Genomic DNA, 25,231 nt, shown 5'->3' on the forward strand with positions numbered 1-25,231 from the left:
TTTGTAGTGCCAACACTGAAAACACTGTTATCCACCACTAAAATGCAGCCCTTATCAAACACATGTGACAATCTGCCGTCTCCCAGGCTAGTAACAGCTTCGGTCTTGCTCGCTGAGTGAGTTATCCAATGCCTATGATGTGGACGACAGTTGTTAATGCTGCTGCTGAGAACTGCAGGGTGAAATAAAGACGGTTCCCTTATCTGAGATGTGAGTCAGAAGCTGGAAGCAATAGGCTGATTTCTGCCAGCATCGTTTTCATGGAGAGCAAAGGTAAAGAGTTGACTGTTTTTCTTTGTTCCAAATCTGTGCTTAACATCCTGACTTGGTATCAAGATTATTTATAAGTGGAATTCTTTGCTCGATTTATTCCATTTTCCTTGCAGCTGATCTGAGTGGGTAAGTTTACTGCTTCCGTATGAAGCTTTGATTTTACCTGGTTTTGTCCATATGAGTCTGAATCGTCAGCTAGATTTATCTTTTAGGTGGACAAAAAGATCAGGAAAAAGATATGACAAACACTAAATTAACTATAGATTATATCCACTGAGAAATGCTTTTCTTACATATAGTAGAGAGGGAAAAGAATGGGGCCTACGACTTACATAACCACTAACTAGCATGTATTTTAGCCACTCATTTCAGCTTCCAGAGTCTTACCTTCCTCTCTTGTCCTAGAACTTGGAACTAAAGCCAACATGTGCTGTGTTAGTCTAACTGGAAATGAACCATTCATAATGTTATTCTATAAAGATGTGGCTTATTTGTGGGACTGCATAAAAATAATGTAGATTCACTACAAGGAAAATGCTTTTTTTTTCATATAATGGAAATGTCAAAGTAGATGACAGGAAAATAAAGGGCCTTTTTAAGCAGAGATTCAGAGTGAGTTGAGGTCTTTCCAGCTCTATTCATCTCCTCAGTAGGAGACATGCTCAGGAAAAGGATTAGTTATCAATGCTTCTCACTCAGAGTGCTGGGGACCTGGGGGCTAACCTCTGGAGCAGGGGATTTTAATCCTATGGAGTTTTATAAACTGAAGAGCCTGTCTTTTATTATGTCCTAAAAGATGAAAGAATGAACTATGAAGCCACTTTTCATTGCAGAATAAATGACCACCTTCTCTCAGGAGTAGCTCTGTATGACTCACTAAGCAAACTACGAGAATCTTGACATTGTTAGAGAAAGTCACACCCAAGAGGAAGAGGCACAATATGGCCAGATAAATCAGGTACTTATTCATTAATTCATTCACATAAACACACTCAGGCTTAAACTAGTCACTGCCTCCTTAGAGAAATAAATGACTCAGAGACATGCGTCTTACATAGAATTTAGGGAGTTCCCTGGTGGCCCAGTGGTTAAGGATTTGGTTCACTGCTGTGGCACAGGTTTGATCCCTGACCCAGGAACTCCCACATGCCTCGAGTGCAGCCAAAAAACAAAACAAAACAAAACAAAAACCATAAATAGAATTAAACCTGGAATTTTACTTGCATTGATTAGAAGATACCATCATTTGCTTAAGAAAGAGCTGCAGGAGTTCCCGTCGTGGCGCAGTGGTTAACGAATCCGACTAGGAACCATGAGGTTGCGGGTTCGGTCCCTGCCCTTGCTCAGTGGGTTAATGATCCGGCGTTGCCGTGAGCTGTGGTGTAGGTTGCAGACGCGGCTCGGATCCTGCGTTGCTGTGCCTCTGGTGTAGGCTGGTGGCTACAGCTCCGATTCAACCCCTAGCCTGGCAATCTCCATATGCCGCGGGAGCAGCCCAAGAAATAGCAACAACAACAACAAAACACAAAAGACAAAAAAAAAAAAAAAAAAAAAAAAAAAAAGAGCTGCAAAATATGTCTATCACTTAATACAGTGGTAAACTTTGTGGATCAAATTTTATTTGGATTAAGTTTTATTTGTAATGAGTTCTAAATTACTTGTGTCCCAATTTTTTTTGTTTTTGTTTTTTAGGGCTGCACCCACAGCATATGGAAGTTCCCAGGCTAGAGGTCTATGGGGTCGAAATGGAGCTGCAAATGCCTGGCTATGCCAGAGCCACAGCAACTCAGGATCCAAGCCACATCTGTGACCTACACCACAGCTCATTGCAATGCCAGATCCTTTCACCCACTGAGCAAGGCCAGGGATTGAACCTGCATCCTCATGGATACTAGTCAGGTTCATTATCACTGAGCCACTATGGGAACTCCCCAATCTTTTTTTTTTGTCTTTTTGCTTTATCTAGGGCCACTCCCGCGGCATAAGGAGGTTCCCAGGCTAGGGGTCTAATCGGAGCTGTAGCCGCCGGCCTACGCCAGAGCCACAGCAACGCGGGATCTGAGCCGCGTCTGCAACCTACACCACAGCTCACGGCAACGCCGGGTCCCTAACCCACTGAGCAAGGGCAGGGATCGAACCCGCAACCTCATGGTTCCTAGTCAGATTCGTTAACCACTGTGCCATGATGGGAACTCCCCCAATCTATTTTTTAATAGTAGAAATTATGTTTCATGGAACAGCCATTAAAATGGTATTCCATGAAGCTTGGAAATATTTTGGCTACATTGTTTGTTTATTCTTACTATTAATATGGTTTGTTTCATTTTTTATTATAAAAGGTATCACCAAAAATGGTATTTGGCTTCTATCAAAAGTTAATTGCCAGCTGGGAAAAAGCATGATTTTGGGGGTTCAGTCCTATTATTGCCATCTCACCTACTTCCTGCCAAATGCAAGTCTGATGTTGATCCATTCTTCTGTCCCGAGGTATCTACTTTTGGCCTTTCCAGGTTTATTTTAGATTCTTTCTATGTGAGTAAGTATTATTAATTCTATAATACTTTAATAACAATAACTAGCATTGCATACTCACCTCTATTACATAGGACCCAGGCAAGAGAAGGAGGTAATACTCTCCAAATTTGTTGGTTCTGTAAGGGCAAATATGTTTTCTGTCTTGGACTTCTACAATTACATTGGGTAAGGGAGTCTCATTCTGATCAAACACTTGACCCTTTACACCTGCAAGACAAAAAGAGAATAAAATGTTAATATATTTTATGGGCTATTAAAAAATTCTTATAATCAATTAAGAAAAATATGTCTAATATTTATTAGCTGTTTTAAGTTAAGGTGTTTTAGAGGGATGGTAAAATTAGAAAAAGTGGAGGAGTTCCCGTCGTGGCTCAGTGGTTAACGAATCCGACTGGGAACCATGAGGTTGCAGGTTCGTTCCCTGCCTTGCTCAGTGGGTTAAGGGTCCGGCATTTCCGTGAGCTGTGATGTAGGTTGCAGATGTGGCTTGGATCCTGTGTTGCTGTGGCTCTGGCGTAGGCCGGCGGCTACAGCTCCAATTAGACCCCTAGCCTGGGAAACTCCATATGCCGCTGGAGTGGCTTAAGAAAAGGCAAAAAGACAGAGAAAAAGAAAAAATGGAGATGAAATATAATATATTAGTTTCAGGTGTAAAAATATTTAATATCATATATATGTATTATGAAATAGTAAGAGTATGCCCAGTTAATATAGTTACAATTTTTTTTCTTGTGATAAAAACTTTTAAGATTCACTCTTAGCAAATTTAAAGTATATAATACAGTATTATGAACCATACTTACCATGCTGTACATTATATCCCCAGGACTTATTGATTTTATAACTGGAAGTTTGTACTTTTTGACCACCTTCACCTGTTTTACCCCACCCTCTGCCTCTGGGCAACTACCAATTTATTTGGTCTCTGATTTTGGGGTTTTTTTTTTTTTTTGGCTACATCCATGTCATGTGGAAGTTCCTGGGCCAGGGATCAGTCCTGTGTCACAACAGTGACAATCCTAGATCTTTAACCACTAGGCCACCAGGGAACTTCTTTTTAAAATTTATTATTTATTACTATAATTATTTTGCCTCAGGGCTGCACCTGTGGCATATGGAAGTTCCCAGGCTAGGCCTTAGATTGGAGCTGCAGTTGCTGGCCTATACCACAACCACAGCGCCATGTGGATCTGAGCCGCGTCTGTGACCTGCACCACAGCTCACAGCAACATTGAATCCTTAACCCAGGGTGAGACCAGGGATCGAACCTGCATCCTCATAGATACTAGTCAGGTTTATAAATAGTTGGAGAGTGTTTCAGTTGGCTCCTGGATGTATGTTAAATTAGAGGACTCTTCATCAGGCTGAAGTTTTCAGACAAGCAAATAGCCCTCTTTCATAGAAAGACTGAGCACTTTATAGTCAGATGCCTCAGCACTGGGCCCTGAGGGTAGCCAGGTAAGTCTGCGAGAGTCCTTTAGGTACTGTCTCTCAGTTTGCTATAGCCTTGTGGTTCTCATGGATACAAACCCTGTCTCTTTCAAAGCTAGATGTTTTGTAGGCTTGTCTCTTAGGTGCAGGTCTTAAAAGTTGGGGTGCCAGATGTGGGATTCAAACATTTTCTTCTCAGGGAGCAGCTTGGAGTTGTGTGTTCCTCCTTGATTGTGGGTTGCTATACCAGAGATGGGTTTATGGCAAGATTGTGTCTCAGCCTCTCCCACCTGCTTCAATGTAGGTTTTTTCTTGTTTACCTGATGTATAGAAGTTGCTCAGGTAGTTTTTAGGTTTCTTGCCTAGATAATTGTTCAATACACAGTTCTGGTGTGTCTGTGGGAAAAGGCGATTTCAGGACTCTCCTATGTCACCATCTTGAATCAGAACTTGGCAAACTTATTTTTCGTATAAATCAGATTGGTAGCTTGACTGTATTTTAAATTATAAGTTAAATTTGTTGGTGGTTGTTGAAAAAATTCCATTTATAGCACATATTATCAAAATGAGAGAACACAGATGACAATCTAAATCTATTCCTATCATTTCCAAGTTCTTTATTCAGTCACCAAACTGTATTGCGCATCATCATAGGTAGGTGCCATAAAGTCCTAAACAAAGCTCAAAAGTGCCGATGCATTGGAGATGGGGTTAAGATGGAGGAGTAGAAGGATTAGAACTCACCTTCTCTCATGAAAACAACAAAATTACAATCAATTGCTAAACAACCACAAACAAGAGACTGAAAACTACCAAAAAAGATACCCTACACCAAAAGGCAAAGAGAAGGCCCCATTGAGATGGTAAGAGGGATAATTATGCTGTTATAAGCAACCCCATACCCATTGGGTGGGCAGCTCACAGACTGGAAAGTAACTGTATTGCAGAGGCTCACCCATGGGAGTGAGAGTTCTGAGCCCCACCTCAGGTTCCCATGCCTGAGGTCTGGCATTGGGAGGAGGAGTCCCTGGAGCATTTGGCATTGAGAGCCAATGGGCCTTGTGCACAGGAGCTCTATGGGACTGGTGGAAAGTCTGCTCTTGAAATGTGCACACAGGCTTTCATGTGCACTAGGTCCCAGGGCAAAGCAGAGATTCCATAGGAATCTGGATCAGACCTGCCTGCAGACCTTGGAGGATCTACTGGGAAAATAGGGGGCCTTGGAGGAAAAGGCCTCAGGAATAATCATCAGCATGAACTCCTCTGGAGGTGGCCATTTTAGAAAAACCTGGCCCCATCCATCAGGGCTGAGAAGCCTCAGGCCAAACAAAAAACTGGGTGGGATCACAGCCCCACCCATCAGCCCACAGGCTGCCTAAAGACACCCCCCTATCCCCAAAGGCATAGAGCCACCTCTAATCACATCCAGAGACACAATTCCCCATCCATCAGGGTGATAAGAATCAGCTCCACCCACCAGTGGGCAGGAACCAGTCCCTCCCATCAGGAAGTCTGCAGCAAGCCCCTGTGCCAACTTCAGCCACAAGACATCAGAAGCAAGAGAGGCTACAACCTATTGCCTGCAAAAAGGAGACCACACAAAAATAATCTACGCAACATGAAAAAGCAGAGAAGTATGACTCAGACAAAGGAACAAGAAAAAAAACCCAGGAAAACAGCTAAGTGATCTGGAGATTACTGACCTCCATGAAAAAATTTTAATGATACTAAAGATGATTCAAAATCTTAGAAATAAACTGGAGGCAAAGATTGATAAATTACAAGAAACACTGAACGAAGAAATAGAAGATTTAAAGATTAAGCAAGCAGAGATGCAAAATACAATAGCTAAAATTAAAAAACTCACTAGAAGGAACTCTGTACAGAGTACAGGAGGCAGAAGAATGAATAGGTGAGGTGGAAGGCATACCAGTGGAAGGCATACCAGTGGAAATTACTGACGTGGAACAGAAAAGAAAAAGAAATGAAGCTGAAAAGAAATGAAGACAAGACTAAGAGAACTCTGGGACAGCTTTAAATGTACCAACATCTGTATTGTAGGGGTGCTAGAGGAGAAAAGAGAGAAAGGGCCAGAGAAAATACTTGAAGAGATAATAGCCAAGAACTTCCCTAACATGGGAAAGGGATCACTCACTCAAATCCATGAAGCATGACAAATACTATACAAAATAAACCCAAGGAAGGACACCCCAAGACAAATACTAATCAAACTCACCAAAATTAAAGAGGAAATATTGAAAGCCACTAGGGAAAAGAAACAAATAACATACAGGGGAACCCAGTAAGGTTATTGGCTGATTTTTCAGCACAAGCTTTGCAGGCTAGAAGGAAGTTGCATGATACACTTAAAGTGATGAAAGGAAAAAACCTCCAACCAAGATTATTCTACCCAGCAAGTATCTCATTCAGATTTGAAGGGAAATCAAAAGCTTTACAGACAAGCAAAAGCTAAGAGAATTCAGCACCATTAAACCAGCTTTACATCAAATACTAAAGGAACTTCTCTAGGTGAAAAAGACCACAACTAGAAACAAAAATATTACAAATGACAAGGCTCAGTGGTAAAGGCATACATATAGTAAAGGTAGGAAGTCATCCACACACAAATATGCTACCAAAATCAGAAATTGTGAGAAGAAGAGGGTACAAATGCAGGATACTGGAGATGCACTTGCACTTAAGAGACCAACAACTAAAAACAATCTTGACATATATAGATTTCTCTATCAAACCAAAAACTACAATATACACACACACAAATCACCTCATGGTAACCCCAAACCAAAAATCTACAATAGATACACACACAAATAAGAAAAAGCAATCCAAACACAACACTAAAGATAGTTATCAGGAGTTCCTGTTGTGGCAGGAAACAAATCCATGAGGATGTGGGTTTGATCCCTGGCCTTGCTCAATGGGTTGGGGAATCTGGCATTGTCATGAGCTGCAGTGTATGTGGCAGATGGGACTTAGATCTGGTGTTGCTGTGGCTGTGACACAGGCCAGCAGCTGTAGCTCTGATTTGACTCCTGCCCTGGGAACTTGCATATACTTTCTGGTGAGGCCTGAAAAAGAAAAAAAAAAAAAAGATAGTTATCAAACCACAAGGGAAGAAAAAAGACCAACAAAAACAAATGCAAAACAGTTAATAAAATGGCAATGAGAACATACATATCAATAATTACCTTAAATGTAAATGGACTAAATGCCCCAACCAAAAGGGCTGAATGGATACAAAACCAAGACCCATATACATACTGTCTTCAAGAGACCTACTTCAGTTCTAGAGACACATACGAACTGAAAGAGAGGATGGAAGAAAATATTCCATGCAAATGGAAATCATAAGAAAGTTGGAGTAGCAATACTTATATTAGACAAAATAGACCATAAAATAAAGAATGTTATAAAAGTCAAAGAAGGATGTTACATAATGATCAAAAGATCAATACAGGAAGATATAACAACTGTAAATATATACACACCCAACACAGGATCACCTCAATATATAAGGCAACTGCTAACAACCTTAAAAGGATAAATTGGCAATAATAGCAGGGGATTTTAACACACCACTTACAGCAATGGACAGATTATCCAGACAGAAAATCAACAAGGAAACACAGGCCTTAAGATTAGATACAGTAAACCAGATGGACTTAATAGATATTTATAAAATATTCAGTCCAAAAGCAGCAGAATACACATTCGTCTCAAGTGCACATGGAGCATTCTCTAGGATAGATCACATTCTGGGCCACAAATCAAGTCTCAGTAAATTTAAGAAAATTGAAATCATATCAAGTATCTTTTCTGAACACAATGCTATAAGACTAGAAATCAACAAGGAAAAAACTGCAAAAAACACAAACACATGGAGACTAAACATCATGCTAAACAACCAATGGATCACTGAAGAAATCAAAGAGGAAATTAAAAAATACCTAGAAGCAAATGACAACAAGGACACAACAGTCCAAAATCTATGGGATGCAGCAAAAGCAATTCTAAGAGGAAAGTTTATAGCAACACAAGCCTACCTCAGGAAACAAGAAAAATCTCAAATAAACAACTTAACTTTACACCTAAAGCAACTAGAGAAACAAGAACAGACAAAACCCAAAGTTAGTAAAAGGAAAGAAATAAAGAGCCGAGCAGAAATAAATGAAATAGAAATGAAGACAACCACAGAAAAGATCAATGAAATGAAAAGCTGGTTCTTTGAAAAGATAAACAAAATTGATAAATCCTTAAACCAGACTCATCAAGAAAAAAAAAAAAGAAAAAAAAAGAGAGAGGTCTTGGAGGAGTTCCCATTGTGGCACAGTGGTTAATGAGTCTGACTAGGAACCATGAGGTGCAGGTTCGATCCCTAGCCTTGCTCAGTGGGTTAAGGATCCAGCGTTGCTCTGAGCTGTGGTGTAGGTTGCAGATGCGGCTCGGATCCCACGTTGCTGCAGCTGTGGCATAGGCCGGCGGTTGCAGCTCCAATTCAACCCCTAGCCTGGGAACCTCCATATGCTGTAGGAGTGGCCCTAGATAAAGCAAAAAGACAAAAAAAAAAAAAAAAAAAAAAAAAAAAAAAAAAAAAGAGAGAGGCCTCAAAATCAATAAAACTAGAAATGAAAAAGGAGAAGTTACTGTACCTAGAAAATCCTAAATATGCTACAACAGACATCACAGAAACACAAAGGATCATAAGAGACTACTACAAGCAACTATATGCCAATAAAATGACATCACAGAAACACAAAGGATCATAAGAGACTACTACAAGCAACTATATGCCAATAAAATGTACAACCTAGATGAAATGGAAAAATTTTTAGAAAAGTACAATCTTCAATCTTCTAAGACTAAACCAAGAAGAAATAGAAAAGATGAAAGACCAACCACAAGTACTGAAATTGAAACTGTGAATAAAAAACTTCCAACAGACAAAAATCCAGGACCAGATGGCTTCACAGGCAAATTCTATCAAAATTTTAGCAAAAGCTAACACCTATCCTTTAGAAACTATTCTAGAAAACTGCAGAGGAAGGAACATTTCCAAACCCATTCTATAAGGCCACCAGCATCCTGATACCAAAACCAGACAAAGATACCACAAAATAAGAAAATTACAGGTCAATATCACTGATGAACATGGATGCAAAAATCCTCAACAAAATACTAGCAAACTGAATCCATTGATACATTAAAAGGATTGTACACCATGATCAAGTGGGATTCATCCCAGGGATGCAAGGACTTTTCAATATCTGCAAATCAATAAGTGTAATACAGTAAATTAACAAACTGAAGAATAAAAACCATATGATTCTCTCAATTGATGCAGAAAAAGCCTTTGACAAAATCCACCACCCGTTTCTGATAAAAATCCTCCAGGAAGTGGGTATAGAGGGAACCAACCTCAGCATAATAAAGGTCATATATGACAAACCCAGAGCTAACATCATTCTCAATGGTGAAAAGCTGAAAGAATTCCTGCTGCAATCAGGAACAAGAAAAGGATGTCCACACTTGCCATTACTATTGAACACAGTTTTAGAAGTCCTAGCTACAACAATCAGAGAAGAAAAATAAATAAAAGGAATCCAAATTGGAAAGGAAGAAGTAAAACTATCACTGTTTGCAGGTGACATGTTACTGTACCTAGAAAAATCCTAAAGATGCTACTAGAAAACTGTTAGAGCTCAAATGAATTTGGTAAAGTTGACACATACAAAATTAATACACAGAAATCAACTGCATTTCTATATACTAACAATGAAAGATCAGAAAGAGAAATGAGGGAAACAATCCCATTTACCATCACATCAAGAAAAAAAAAATCTAGAATGAATCTACTTAAGGAGACAAAAGACCTGTACTCTGAAAACTATAAGATGCTGATGAAACAAATAAAAGATGACACAAACAGACGGAAAGATATATCATGCTCTTGGACTGGAAGAACCAATATTATCAAAATGACTACTGCCCAAGGCAATCTACAGATTCAATGCAATCCCTGTCAAATTACCAATGATATTTTTCACAGAACTAAAACAAAAGTTTGTTAGTTTGTCCATATTTTAAAGTTTGTTTGGAAGCACAAAAGACCCAGAATAGCCAAAGCCATCCTGAGAAAGAAAAATGGAGCTGAAAGAAGCAGGCTCCCTAACTTCAGACTTTATTACAAAGCTACAGTCATCAAAACAGTATGGTACTGGCACAAAGACAGAAATATAGATCAGTGGAACAGGATAGAAAGCCCAGAATTAAACCCACACACCTACAGCCAACTAATCTATGACAAAGGAGGCAAGAATATACAATGGAGAAAAGAGAGCCTGTTCAATAAGTGGTGCTGGGAAAACTGTACAGCTTCATGTAAAAGAATGAAACTAGAACACTCCCTAACACCATACACAAAAATAAACTCAAAATGGATTAAATACTTAAATATAAGACCAGATACTATAAAACTCCCAGAGGAAAACATAGGCCAAACACCCTGACACAAACCACGGCATCATCTTCTCAGATCTACCTCCTAGAGTAATGACAAAAAAACCAAAAATAAACAAATGGGACCTAATTAAACTGAAAAGTTTCTGTACCGAAAAGGAAATCCTAAACAAAACAAAAAAACAACCCACAGAATGGGAGAAAATATTTTCAAATGAAGTGACTAACAAGGGATTAATCTCCAAAATTTATAAACACCTCCTACAGCTCAATACCAAAAAAACAACACCATCAAAAAATAGGCAGAAGATCTAAACAGATAATTCTCCAAAGAAGACATGTGGATGGCCAAAAAACACATGAAAAGATGTTCAACATCATTCATTATTAGAGAAATGCAAATCAAAACTACTTTGAGGTACCACATTACACCAGCCAGAATGGCCATCATCAAAAAGTCTGCAAACAGTAAGTGCTAGAGAGGGTGTGGAGAAAAAGGAATGCTCTTATGCTATTGGTGGGAACGTAAATTGGTGCAACCACTGTGGAAAACAGTATGGAGAGTCCTCAAAAAACTAAAAATAGAATTACCATATGATCCAGGAATTCTCATGGTGGCTCAGTGGAAATGAACCCAACTAGTATCCATGAGGATGCAGGTTCAATCCCTGGTCCTGCTCAGTGGGTTATGGATCCGGGGTTGCTGTGAGCTTTGGTGTAGATCACAGGTATGCTCGGATCTGGTGTTGCTGTGTCTGTGGCGTAGACCTGCTGTTGCAGCTCCAATTAGATCCCTAGCTTGGGAACTTCCATATGCTGCACTTGCAGCCCTAAAGAAAAAAAAAAAAAAAAGAACTACATGATCCAGCAATCCCATTCTTGTGCATCTATCTAGCAAAAAACCACGACTTGAAAAGACACATGTACCCCAATGTTCACTGATGCACTATATTCAATAGCTAAGACATGGAAGCAACCTAAATGTCCATCGACAGGAATGGATAAAGAAAATGTGGTATGTATATATAGTGGAATATTACTCAGCCATAAAAAGTAATGAAATAATGGAGTGTGGAGTAATGTAGATGGACATAGAAATTATCATCCTATGTGAAGTTAGACAATGAGATACAAACATCATATGCTATCACTTATATGTGGAATCTAAAAAAAGGATATTTGCAAAACAGAAACAGACTTTGAAAAATTTATAGTTACCAAAGGAGACAGGTTGTAGGGAGAGGGATGGACTGAGGTTTTGGGATTGAAATGTTCTAAAATTAGGTTGTGATGATGGTTGTTCAAGTATAAATATAATAAAATTCACTGAATTAAAAAATGCTAATATGTTAATATATAGTAAAATACTTATCTATGCAAGGGACTCAATACTTTTGTCTCATGGTCAGGCAACTACGTGGGAAGCAAAATTATAATCCCAGGGTTGCTTGGAAGCATGGAATCGATTGAAGGAATCTTATTATTTCTTTTTTTTCTTTTTTTTTTTTTTTTTTTTTTTTTTTGTCTTTTCTAGGGCTACACCCGCAGCATATGGAGGTTCCCAGGCTAGGGGTCTAATCGGAGCTGTAGCTGCCGGCCTACGCCAGAGCCACAGCAACGCGGGATCTGAGCCGTGTCTACAACCTACACCACAGCTCATGGCGATGCAGGATCCTTAACCCACTGAGCAAGGCCAGGGATTGAACCTGCAACTTCACGGTTCCCAGTCGGATTCATTAACCACTGCGCCACCAAGGGGACTCCGGAATCTTATTATTTCTAATAACAGGAGCAAATATTTAGTGAGCAGTTAGTATATTTTGGGCTCTATTCTAAGTGCTTTATGTGCATTTTCTCAGTAACGCATCACATTCACTATGAGGCAGGCAATATTATTATCACAATTTTACTGATGAGGGAATTAAGGTTTTGGAAATTTTTTTTTTGGCCACAGCCACAGAACACAGAAGTTTCCAGGCCAGATATCAAACCCAAGCCACAGCAGTGACAGCGCTGAGTCCTTAACTGCTAGGTCATGAGAGAACTCCGAGGGTTTGGATTACTAAATAATCCAAGCTCACACAACCAATGAAGTGGTACAGCCTGGCTGCAAATCCATACCTACCCTGAACCTGACACCACACCCCTCACCTCAACATTTCAGGAATACAGTTAATATTCCTGTTAATATAGACTACTCTCGTTTTATTTTATTTTATTTTATTTTTTTGTCTTTTTGCTATTTCTTGGGCTGCTCCCACGGCATATGGAGGTTCCCAGGCTAGGGGTCTAATTGGAGCTGTAGCCACCAACCTATGCCAGAGCCACAGCAACGCAGGATCCGAGCCGTGTCTGCAGTCTACACCACAGCTCACGGCAACGCCGGATCGTTAACCCACTGAGCAAGGACAGGGACCGAACCCACAACCTCATGGTTCCTAGTCGGATTCGTTAACCACTGCGCCACGACGGGAACTCCTCTCGTTTTATTTTAAATCGTATTTTCCCACTCCAGTTTGTTCACTTCAGTCACAAGTCACAGTGTCTTAATGACAAAGGTGAGAAAAAAGAGCCCTTAATGAAAAAAGGACCCTGAACTAGCCCCAAACAGTTATACTTGGGAATTATTTATTATGACAAAAAAAATGAGGTACATATTAAATAGTGTCCTTTAGAAAAGGTTAAAATAAAATGTAAAAGTTTTGACATTTACCAACAAAATTTTTACCTGGAACATTAAGCAAACTTCTATCTGTCCCAAGTTGCTTTTTACTTTTTAATGTTTTTTTTTGGCCACACCCACGGCATGTGGAAGTTCCCCAGGCCAGGGATCAAACCCATGCCGCGGCAGTGACATTGCCAGATCCAGGGAACTCCACTTTTTTCTAATTCTTTTTTTCTTTCTTTCTTTTTTTTTTTTTTTGTCTTTTTTTGCCTTTTTCTAGGGCCGATTCCCGAGGCATAAGGAGGTTCCCAGGCTAGGGGTCGAATCGGAGCTGTAGCCGCTGGCCTACGCCAGGAGCCACAGCAACGCAGGATCCGAGCCGCGTCTGCAACCTACTCCACAGCTCATGGCAACGCCGGATCCTTAACCCACTGAGCAAGGCCAGGGATCGAACCCGCAACCTCATGGTTCCTAGTTGGATTCGTTAACCACTGCACCACGATGGGAACTCCAGTGACATTCTTTTTTGAAGAGATATTTCCGTTATGTCCTTCTTAGGAAGTCCTTTAATACATTAGAATCCCAGCTCCCAAATTACTAAACATTCCCAAGCCTCAATTTCATCACCTATAAAATGCAGATAGTAAGTACACCTTCCAGGATGGTTATAAAGATCAAATTGCAAGTAACCAAACAGGAGGCTCAACAAATAAAACCCCTTTCTTATTTTTTCTTTTTATGGCCACACCCATGGCATATGGAAGTTCCCGGGCTAGTGGCAGAATCAGAGCTGTAGCTGCAGCCCTACACCACAGCTGCAGCAACGCCAGACCCAAGGCACATCCTCAACCTACACCATGACTTACGGCAACGCCAGATCCTTAACCCACTGAGTAAGGCCAGGGATCAAACCAGCATCCTTATGGAGACTACTTCAGATTCTTAAACCACTGAGCCACAACAGGAGCTCCCAATCCCTTTCTTAATCCTTCTCTTTCTTCTTCTTCTTCTTTTTTGCTTTTTAGGGCCGCATGTGCAGCATATGGAGGTTCCCAGGCTAGGGGTCTAATCGGAGCTACAGCTGCCCAGCTGCGCCACAGCCACAGCAACGCCAAATCCTAACCATGTCTGCAACCTACCCCGAAGCTCACAGCAGCGCCGGATCCTTAACCCACTGAGCAAGGGCAGGGATCGAATCCGCAACCTCCTGGTTCCTAGTCGGATTCGTTAACCACTGAGCCACAATGGGAATTCCCTCTTTTTATTTGAATAAGAAAAATGATACAAAGGAATAGAAAGACTATAGCTATTTAAGTTTGAAGTTGAGACAGGAATACTGGGTAAGCTGCTGGGCTCTCAATTCAACTTTGTCCCACAGGGGCAAGAATATGTGAAAGAAAAAGCTATTTTTATTTTCTCCTTCCTTCGGTCTCTGAAATAGCTTAGAGTCTTCTTTCCACTTAGAAAGTCTGTGTCTCTGAGCAAGAGAGCTTGTGGTCGGGGTGGTACATGTGCTGGCATCTTTTGTATTTTCCACTGTCTTCTTCGAAGCCAACCAAATCAAACAAAACCAAACCCAAACTCATAAAAAAATAAGATACCTTGGAAATTGGCTTTACCCCATCCTTTAACATCTAAGATACTGCTGAAATAAGATTAGGGATGCTAAGGAGGCAGAAGACATCAAGGAAAAAAATGTCACAGTACCTTAAAAATAAGTCAGCAAACAGTAATCAAAACAGTGTGGCCTTGGCACAAAAACAGACATATACATCAATGGAACAGAACAGCTTAGAAATAAACCCACAGAGCCATGGTCAATTAATCCTCAACAAAGGAAGCACAAACATACAATGGGGGAAAGGCAGTCTCTTCAGCAAGTGGTGTTGAGAAAGCTGGACAGACACATGCAAATCAAGGAAGTTAGAACACTCCCTCACACCAGGCACAAAAATAAACTCAAAATGGCTTAAAGACTTAAATACAAGATATGATGCCATAAAACCTCTAGAAAAGAACATAGGTAAAACATTCTCTGACATAAATCACAACAGTGTTTTCTTAGGTCATTCTCCTAAGGCAATAGAAATGAATGCAAAAATAAAAAAAAATAGGACTTATCAAACTTACGAGCATTTGTAAACAAAACGAAAAAACCTAATGGAATGGGAGAAAATATTCGCAAATTATGTGACCAACAAGGACTTAAGTTTCCAAAATATACAAACAGCTCATACAACTCAGTAACAAGAAAACTAAACAACCCAGTTGAAAAATGGGCAGAAGACTTAAACAGACATTTCTCCAAAGACATACAGATGGCCAGTAGGCACGTGAAAAGATGTTCAACATCGCTAATTATTAGAGAAATGCAAATCAAAACTGCAGTGAGGTACCACCTAATACCAGTCAGAATGGCCATCTTTAAAAAGTCTACAAATTACAAATGCTGGAGAGGGTGTGGAGAAAGGGGTACCCTACACTGTTGTAAAGGTAAGTTGGTGCAGCCACTGCGGAAAATAAAATGGAGATTCCTCAAAAAGCTAAAAATAGAGGTGCCATATGATCCAACAAACGTATAATTCAAAAAGATAATATGCACCCCTATGTTTAGAGCAGGAACTATTTCTAACAGCCAAGACATGATTGAAAGAACTTCAATGTCCATTGCCAGAGGAATGGATAAGAAGATAGAGTACATACAAACCATAGGGTACTAGAAAAGCCACAGAAAAGAGACAATAATGTCATTTGTAGCAACATGGATGGACCTAGAGAGTCTCTTACTAAGTCAGTCAGAAAGAGAAAGACAAATACCACATGATATCACTTATATGTGGAATCTAAAAATATGACACGAACTTATTTATGAAACAGAAACAGACTCACCGACATTGAGAACAGACTTGTGATTGCCAGGGGGGAGGTAGGGTAGGGGAGAGATGGACTGGGAGTTTAAGATTAGCAGATGCAAACTACTATATACATAGGATGGATAAACAAAAAGGTCCTACTACATAGCGCAGGGAATATATTCAATATCCTCTGATAAACCATAATGGGAAAGAATATGAAAAAGAATGTACACATACACAATGTGTGTATGTTTCAATAAATATATATTTGAATCATTTTGTTGTACAGCATAAATTAATACATTATAAATCAACTATACTTCAATTAAAAAAAGCAAATTCCTTCTTGGCTGGAAGTGGTTGTTACACTGTAACAGAACAGATTTGATTTTTTTTGACAGTCTATGAACAGTGCTTTTGGATGGCCTTAGGCACCCACACAAGACCCCTATAATCATGTGTCACAACTGAAAAAAGACTTCAAGGGACCTGTAGCTTGCCTATCCTCAAATATAGGAAAAGGAAGAGTAATTTGGATCGAGGTTAATTGCAAATGAAATGTCTTCACATTCTGGTTTGACTCTCATTCTGTGTCCTCTAAAGACCAAAAGATTTGTTTCCATATGGCCCTTCCCCAAACCTAGAGACAGTTCTTTAAGCTGGGGATATCTGAATATCACACTGTGACTGAACAATCCCAGACTATGCTTAAATATGAATTTTCTATTAGAGGATAACCGCATACCACTAACCAAATGAAAGCTGTCTTTGGATCTTATATGTCTTTTCAATATTCTGTTCAGGCACCACCAATTTTTCCACTTAGAGGAAAGTGATTGTTTTACCAGAAGAGATGCTTTATTTCTATATGCTGGGAAAAAAAAAAAAAAAAAAAGACCAGTAGATCCAAAGAGATGCAGAGACAGCCAGCACCATTATATCAGGATAACAAAAAGCAGAATTTTGAAAAAGCTCAGGTAATAAAGCAGAATACCATCTGAGAGGTAACTTCTGTGCACACATCTGGAAATGAGGAGAAAGTTAGAGTTCTCCTTCCCTTGGACATGGATCAAGCTCCAAGGATGAAAAGCCTGTGCTGGGTAAGAACTGGCCACAGGGCAGAGTCTGAGCTGGTGGGAGACTGTGCCCTCCCATGTACCCACTTAATGATCATAGCTGCCACTGACTTTGGACCTGATGACAGATGCTAATCTATCTCTCACAGGCTTATGGAACTCGGCATATACCAGATTCTCTCAGGCCGGGGCTGCTTAGGTTTCTGGGGGCGGTGGGCCCTCCCCCAAACCTCTGGGTTCAGATCTGCTCTGAGGATCTCAGGGGAGAGGACAAGAAGCAGGCCCTATCAGGTCCTGTTCATCTCTGCAGGACAAGCAGGACATTCCAGTCCCTAGAATTCAGACTTGCCTTAATGCCTGTCTCACCCTCACACCAACCCAAGCCTGGGCAACCCTCTAAGCATGACAACACAGCAGCAGGGGCCTGAGTTTAGATCGAGGTTGGCAGTGAGCTTTCATGGAAAGAGTGACCCCATCAGAGCTTTAGAACAAGCTCGGGTGAGGCAGGGCAGCGCCTATTACTCCCAGCTATCAGCTGGCTCAAACTGGCTGAGACAAATGGGTTGCAAACTTTCACACAGGGGCACGTGGCAGAGCAGCTTAGGCCTGACCAGCCTCCTTCCCTCTAGGCCAGGCAGGAGGCCTTTCCTTACCAGACAAGGGAGGCAAGAGCCTTTGACCCACCTGGAAATCTCAGAGACCATCTTAGTATCTGAGCAAGTGGTGAAACTGAACCAATGAAGGCAATGCAGTTTGACAAACATCACTCATTTTCTTAAACCAGAGTAACAGCGGTAAAAAGATATTTGCTCCCATTATCCACAATCAGAGATGCTCTCTGGCTTCCTACTGGGCACCAGCATGGAGAGAACCTCTCTACCAAGTAACAGTAACCATACTGTATCAGTGTTTTGAAACTGGGTTTCATTATTCAAGTAAGAAACTAAAGAAAACCCTGTCTTACACCACTAGAGGGCAGTGTTGATGTGTTAACATCTTTTTTTTTTTTTTTTTTTTTTTAAGTGAGCTGTGCACAGCTGATTATAGCGACAGGAAGACAGATGCTCTTTATAAAATCTACTTAAATGGACTTGTAAGCCCTTCAAATTAATAACAATAATTTTGCTGTAACTTCTATGTTATTTAACAATTTATAAAGCCCCTTCACTGCACTATTATGTCAGCAACATATTTCAGAGCCGACCTTAATTCAGTGCTTAGTAAATAACCTTTCCAGCTAGACTGAAATTCTGATGATAGCCGTGCCGTTCATGGAACATTTTTCGAGTTCAGTTCCACTCCCATGCTGATGCTCCCGAGGGAGGAATTTTAAGAAAGAACAGAGTACACACTAAAGGATCGATATAAGTAGAAATGCAGTAGAAGTAGAGCTGTGCCTCATGAGGAAAATCAAGCAGAGAAACACCAGAATACAAAGTCTGAGGACATAATGAGAAACAAGCTTAATAAATGTTATTATGAGGCCGGTGAAAAAGAAAGATGACATTTTGTAATATCCCCCATCAACCTACCCCATAAATATCTTTGCCAGTTAGGTGCAGCCCTGCGAATTCAAAAATAATCTTTGCGGGGAGTTCCTGTCATGGCACAGTAGTTAAGGAATCCGACTAGGAACCATGAAGTTGCGGGTTCGGTCCCTGCCCTTGCCCCGCATTGCCGTGAGCTGTGGTGTAGGTTGCAGACGCGGCTCGGATCCCACGTTGCTGTGTCTCTGTGGCGTAGGCTGGCAGCTACAGCTCCGATTGGACCCCTAGCCTGGGAATCTCCATATGCCGCAGGAGCGGCCCAAGAAATGGCAAAAAAGACAAAAAAATAAAAATAAAAAAAAGATAATTTTTGCGTACTTGTGTTAGGGGGGTGGGTGGCAAGGGACTGGGGGTCAAGTACAAAAGGGGGAAGGAACATCCATTGTATGGATGTGTGGCCAAGGGAAGCTCCTAATGGCCCTTGCACTCAGCCCTGTACCCCCTTGTTTCTGATGTTGCCCTGCCTCAACCGTCTCCATCTGTTTTCAGCAGGTGGGGAGTTTGGTGTGAAACATGCAGAAAACCCAGGGATTATGCAATTATGCAGCAGGTCAAGATAAGACCTCTTCAACACAAACACACCCTCCACTTTGGCCTGATGTGGTAACATAATTGTTGCTCTGCTTCCTGATATGCTTCTTCCCCCACGATGTTCTGAACAAAGAAAACAGCTTTAACTCAGGCAATGCAGAAGAGGTTGCTCACTCTGCCCAAGATTCTATTGTCATCACAAGCAGTGTGTTTCTCTAGTGCAACGGTTTTCAAAGAGTGGTCCCTGGACCACCAGCATCAGCATCACCCCAGATGTTAATCATTCTAGACCGTTAAACCAGAAACTCTGGGGATGGTGCCTGGCAATTTATGTTTTAACAAACCCTCGTGGTGAGTCTGCTGTACATGGCTGAGAATGTACATGGCCTATGCTTGTCACATTTAGTTTGTCCATCTGTGATAAAGGCCAGACAGCCATCCAAAAAGTAGGCTGCAGGAGTTTCCACTGTGGCGCAACAGAACTGGTAGTGTCTCTGCAGAGTTGGGATGCAGGTTCAATCACTGGACTGGCACAGTGGGTTAAGGATCTGGCATTGCCACAACTGTGGCATAGGTCACAACCTTGGCTTGGATCTGATCCCTGGTGGGGGTGGCAAAAAAAAAAAAAAAAAAAAATCCAACAGGTTGCAAAGACTCCCCGGGGCCAGGTTATTTGGCAGAGTTGAGGGCTGGGAGGGGTTGAAACTAAGGGTGCTAGCTTACCACCTAGAAAAAATGCAAAATGGTATGTCCGACGTTCTCTGGGTCTGTGATAGATCACAAGTGACAAGCCAATGTGGCTTTTTTTCCAAATGGGTGATGATATAACAGAGTAACAGCCTGTTTTTCAGATCGTTTGCCAGATTTTGACGTCATTTGACATGTAAAATTAGCAATACCTGATTTTACACCCCAGATTAAAATAACATGCACCATGCTTTCTCTTATATGGACTGATGGATGCTGCATTTGGCACGTGCTACAGATATTCATGCAAAAAGAAGTTGGAACCATTAGATCTGGTACCGAAAATGATGCTGTACCTCAAAAACACAGATAGGGGCTTGGGTTTTCTCAACCCAAGGGTTTTGCCAGATGCTATATTTTGGGTTAACGGGAATCCGTAAGAAAATCTTACAAACCTATGTGCACTTGTTTCATGTATTCGAGCAGTGAGTCTTTGTTATCGTTCCAGAAGCCTGGAAGCTTCTCTTCTCGAGGATATTTACAGCACGACAGCTCCAATGTAATTTCAAAACACTGGGCCCAGATGTAGTTGTAATCTTGCATTCCACCTAAACACAAACATATTTAATTTGGAATGAGGTCTAAAATTGGGGTGAAGCCAAGTATCACATACCTTGGGGGACAGGTGAATGAGATAGTTGCAACAAAAGTACATGCAAACAGGAAAAGATGAATTTGACATATGAACATGAACAATTAGGGCTTAACATTTTATTATCCAGACATGACTGAGCAATCCTAAATATTCCCATATGGGTAACTGATTCAGAGCTGACTGGTGTTCAGCTGCACATCAAAATTAAATGAGAGGTAGGGGAAGGGTCCTTTCTAAAAATCAATTACGAAAAGGATTCCTCAAATTACATTCTTTCCTCAAGTACATTTTAAACAAATATAAACTAGAGTGAGGTTTCTTTTTAAATAGTTCGACCAACCATTCATAAGCACATTTATTGTGCAAAGTTAAGTATAAGAATCTGGAGGAGGGAGTTCCCGTCGTGGCACAGTGGTTAATGAATCCGACTAGGAACCATGAGGTTGTGGGTTCGATCCCTGGCCTTGCTCAGTGGGTTAAGGATCCGGCGCTGCCATGAGCTGTGGAGTAGGTTGCAGACGCAGCTCGGATCCTGCATTGCTGTGGCTCTGGCGTAGGCTGGTGGCTGCAGCTCTGATTCGACCCCTAACCTGGGAACCTCCATATGCCATGGGAGCGGCCCAAGAAATAGCAAAAAGACAAAAAATAAAAGAATCTGGAGGAATAACAATGGCCAATGTTTCCTGAATGTTTGCTATTTATTGCTAGGGACTGTTTGAAGAGCTTTGTTATCAACTCAGTTAATCCTCATAGCAATTATTACCCATATTTTACAGATGAGGAAACCTATTCACAAATGATTGGTAATTTGCCCAAGGATTCCTGCCAGTGAATGGCAAGACCAGTGCACAGGCCATTGTCCCTGGGCCACTGTGCTCTCCTAACCCATCACACTGTGCCATGCTGACTCTGGGGATGGGGGGAGACCCAGGCCCCTGTCACTTCTGGGGTTACCTCTGCCCATGCTCACTTTCTAGTTCTTACCTCTCAATACCCTATTTTCAAAGGGTTATAATCATATTTTATATTCCCTAAGACGTATAACTTTCCATATTTTAAAATCTCTGAATTGGGAAATATCTTAAATTTGATGTCTGAAAAATATCATTGTGTTATGAGTTTGGATGGAAACTTTTTCTTTCCTGATGGGACATTGTATTTAACCATCTGTGGCATCTTGGATTTGAGGAACTATAGTAACTTTGAAGGAAGTGGTCTCTGCCAGATCTCCCTTCCTCCCTTTCGCCTTCTCTCTCTCTTTTTATTTTTTATGTTTTTGCCACACTTGCAGTATATGGAGGTTCCCAAGCTAGGGGTCCAATTGGAGCTGCAGCTGCCGGCCTACACCACAGCCACAGCAACGCCAAATCCAAGCTGCATCTGCAACCTACACTGACGCCTGTAACCCACTGAGGGAAGCCAGAGATCGAATCCACATCCTTACGGATACTAGCTGGGTTCTTAAACCCATTGAGCCACAATGGGAACTTCTCTGCTGGATTTTAACTAGTTATCCTTGATATCTGCCCAGTAAAATATGTATTCTCAGCTCCATTAGGGATGGATTCTCAGTTCCACCCACTGGGAAGTAATGAAGTAAAAAAAAAAAAAAAAAAAAAAGTGTTCAGGAGTTCCCATTGTGGCTCAGCAGAAATGAATCTGACTAGTATTTATGAGGATCAGGTTTGATCCTTGGCTTCACTCAGTGGGTTAAGGATCTGGCGTTGCCATGAGCTGTGGTGTAGGTTGCAGATGTGGCTCAGATCTGGTGTTGCTGTGGCTGTGGTGTAGGCTGGCGACTATAGCTCTGATTCAACCTCTAGCCTGGAAACCTACATATGCCATGGGTGTGGCCCTAAAAAGACATAAAAGACAAAAAAAAAAAATTATGCTCAGAAAATGGTCAAAATCTTAAGTAAATATTGAATAACATCTACATATGTCCAGATTTTAGCCAGGAAGAATTCCTCTGTCCCTTCTTTTCCTTTACTTACAAATTTTGTAGTTTTCTCTAACCTCATTTTCACCAAGAAATAAAAAAGGAAAAAAAAAAAGAGAGAAACGAAACAGAACAAAAACCCTTGACTGGATAGGTATGTCTCGGAAAGAATTTAAACTTAAAGAATTTAAAGAAAGAATTAAAATGGCAAAACAGATGTGCAAAACAGGTTGTGCCAAGCACAGAGGATGGAGAATGCCAAGTGTGGAGAGTGTGTGCAGCCCCGGATAAGGCCAGTGAGCCCTGGTGGATAAAGCCTCCAGGTTGGGCCAGCATGCTTTGTCCTAAGCTCCTCCAAGTAGCTGGCTCTGACTTTTTTTTTTCTCTGAAAGGCACACAGTTTACACAAAGACACACTTGGCAACTTTTTCCAACAGCAAAATCAGATTCCCAGTGACTCTCCCACACATCTGGACCTGTCTTGAAAGTTACAGACCATGCACACGAAGGGCAGCTCTGCCACTGGACAGGAGGGGGCCCCTCCTTTCCTGGAGAGAGCAGTGAGCAAGGGACTAGGCTGCAGCCCCCAAAGTGGGGATGCGGAGGCTGTCTCGGATGTCGGAGAGAAGTTTGGGATGTTGGGATATCTGTCTGGACCCGGCTGCCTGACAGTCACGGTCTATGCTTATTTATATTACCTGGAAAGCTGGCAGAGACCTGCCCAGACACCAAAGTCACAACGTGTGCATCCAAAGTGACAACGGGGGAAGTGGCCTGTGTGCAGCAATGCCGCCTACAGCTTGCTGTTGGGAGGAGCAGGCTAATCAGTCTGGAAGGGGCACTTTGCACAGAGGCAGTGGAAACCCCATTCCAGCCTGCTGTCTCCCCTTCTGTCCTAGGTCCCTCCTACTCTCTCTCAATTTCCACACTAGGATTCGGACCTACTCCCCCTGTCCCCCCCAACCCCTCGGGGGGCTTTTGCTTACATCATTTCTTCTGATAAGAACATCTTGGAGTTCCTGTCGTGGCTCAGTGGTTAACGAATCCGACTAGGAACCATGAGGTTGCGGGTTCGATCCCTGGCCTTGCTCAGTGGGTTAAGGATCCGGCGTTGCCGTGAGCTGTGGCGTAGGTCGCAGATGTGGCTCAGATCCCGTGTTGCTGTGGCTCTGGTGTAGGCCAGTGGCTACAGCTCCGATTGGACCCCTAGCCTGGGAACCTCCATATGCCGCCGGAGTGGCTCAAGAAAAGGCAAAAAGACAAAACAAAACAAAAAAAGAATCTCTCCCCTCTCATGTTCCGTCCTTGCTTCCTCCCTTTCCTGGCCGTCCTGTGCCAAGGGGGACAAACTAGAGGGCTCTTTGGTTTAGCCTGTGAAGGAGCTTAGAAATCAGGAGACTTCACGGACACATCCGGCTTGCTTCACAAACTGGGAGATCTGGCAATACCGGGCCCCCACGGCTGCACGGCGGTAGTCGCTGGCTCTAAGCAGCAGCTGCCCCCACCAGAGGAGACACAGCCTGCGTTTCTCCAAGGCCTTCACTACCACCTGCTGTCGTGTGGCTGGACACCCCTGTGGTACATGGTACCGTTTCCAACTGTCTATTTTTATTCAGATGACAGGGCCATCACAGTTATTCATTCGCATGTTGCTCTTCCCAGTTAAACTTGGGCTTATGATCTGTGTCCTTGCTCATCTTTTTGGCACAGCTCCTGGCTCACAGGTGAACGCTCAACAAGCGTCTGAACGAAGGAGGCTTTGCTGATGCGGAAGAGACACTCGGTCCCCTCCCAGTGCTCTGTGGTATCAGCAGACAGAGACACAGCTGAAGGGATGCACTGTGCCCAGCCAAGCTGGCAACGGCTGGGGTCACCCAGAACCAGCTGGCACCTCTGGGTGAAGGCAACACAAAGGTTAGCAGAGCAAAGAGAAACTCACCTTTGAGGGGATACCAAAAGTATCCATTTACAATCCCACTAGGAGAATCTATTTTAGTTTTACACGGCTTTCTTTTCTTCATGTCAGGATTTTTTGAAGCATAGGTATGTGCAAGATATTGAAACACATCATCATCGGGGGTTAAGCTCCGGGAGTATAATGTCCCAGTTGCTGTAGGTGAAAGATGGACCAAGACCTTTGAGTTGGCGTTAGAACCAGAGACAGCACACGTCAGGTTAGCAAATTCATCATCACATCTTACAGAGAGACTCTGATTTCTTTCTTTCTTTTTTTTTGGGCCTTTTTTACCATTTTCTTGGGCTGCCTCCGTGGCATATGGAGGTTCCCAGGCTAGAGGTTGAATTGGAGCTGAAGCCACCAGCCTACACCAGAGCCACAGCAACGTGGGATCTGAGCCGTGTCTGTGACCTATACCACAGCTCATGGCAACACCGGATCATTAACCCACTGAGCAAGGGCAGGGGCCGAACCCGCAAACTCATGGTTCCTAGTTGGATTCGTTAACCACTGAGCCACGACGGAAACTCTGAGGCTCTGATTTCCTAAGAGAAATCCTCTACCTGGTTCTACGAATGCTCCCTCTACTCTTCCTCATTTATC

At 41.9% G+C, this 25,231-nt stretch overlaps 2 protein-coding genes across 5 annotated transcripts in view; one reads left to right on the forward strand and one right to left on the reverse strand.

The window, feature by feature from the left end:
* The window catches only part of MDM2 (MDM2 proto-oncogene), a 71,103-nt gene extending 65,024 nt beyond the window's left edge, over positions 1 to 6,079 (forward strand). The window contains exons 16-18 of one of the 4 annotated variants that reach the window (XR_014845106.1): positions 87 to 273; positions 1,107 to 1,231; positions 2,613 to 6,079. The gene's annotated coding sequence lies outside the window, so the exon portion shown is untranslated. Of the gene's footprint in view, positions 1 to 7; positions 1,305 to 2,612 lie in introns of those variants that run through there. The other 3 variants (XR_014845107.1, XR_014845105.1, XR_014845109.1) reach the window with 3 other exon arrangements.
* Positions 1 to 25,231, reverse strand: part of CPM (carboxypeptidase M) — a 98,036-nt gene that overhangs the window by 4,497 nt on the left and 68,308 nt on the right. The window contains exons 6-8 of the mRNA XM_021091972.2: positions 24,611 to 24,781; positions 20,533 to 20,685; positions 2,867 to 3,015 (exon numbers count right to left, since the gene is read on the reverse strand). Of these exons, the coding sequence (XP_020947631.1) occupies positions 2,867 to 3,015; positions 20,533 to 20,685; positions 24,611 to 24,781 (473 nt within the window). The remainder of the gene's footprint in view (positions 1 to 2,866; positions 3,016 to 20,532; positions 20,686 to 24,610; positions 24,782 to 25,231) is intronic.

This window comes from Sus scrofa, chromosome 5, assembly GCF_054392235.1.
Source record: "Sus scrofa isolate SSC_HxYL_T2T_F1_AM1 chromosome 5, Sscrofa_HxYL_maternal_Yorkshire_Landrace_v2.0, whole genome shotgun sequence".
NCBI classification, from domain to species: Eukaryota; Metazoa; Chordata; class Mammalia; order Artiodactyla; family Suidae; genus Sus; species Sus scrofa.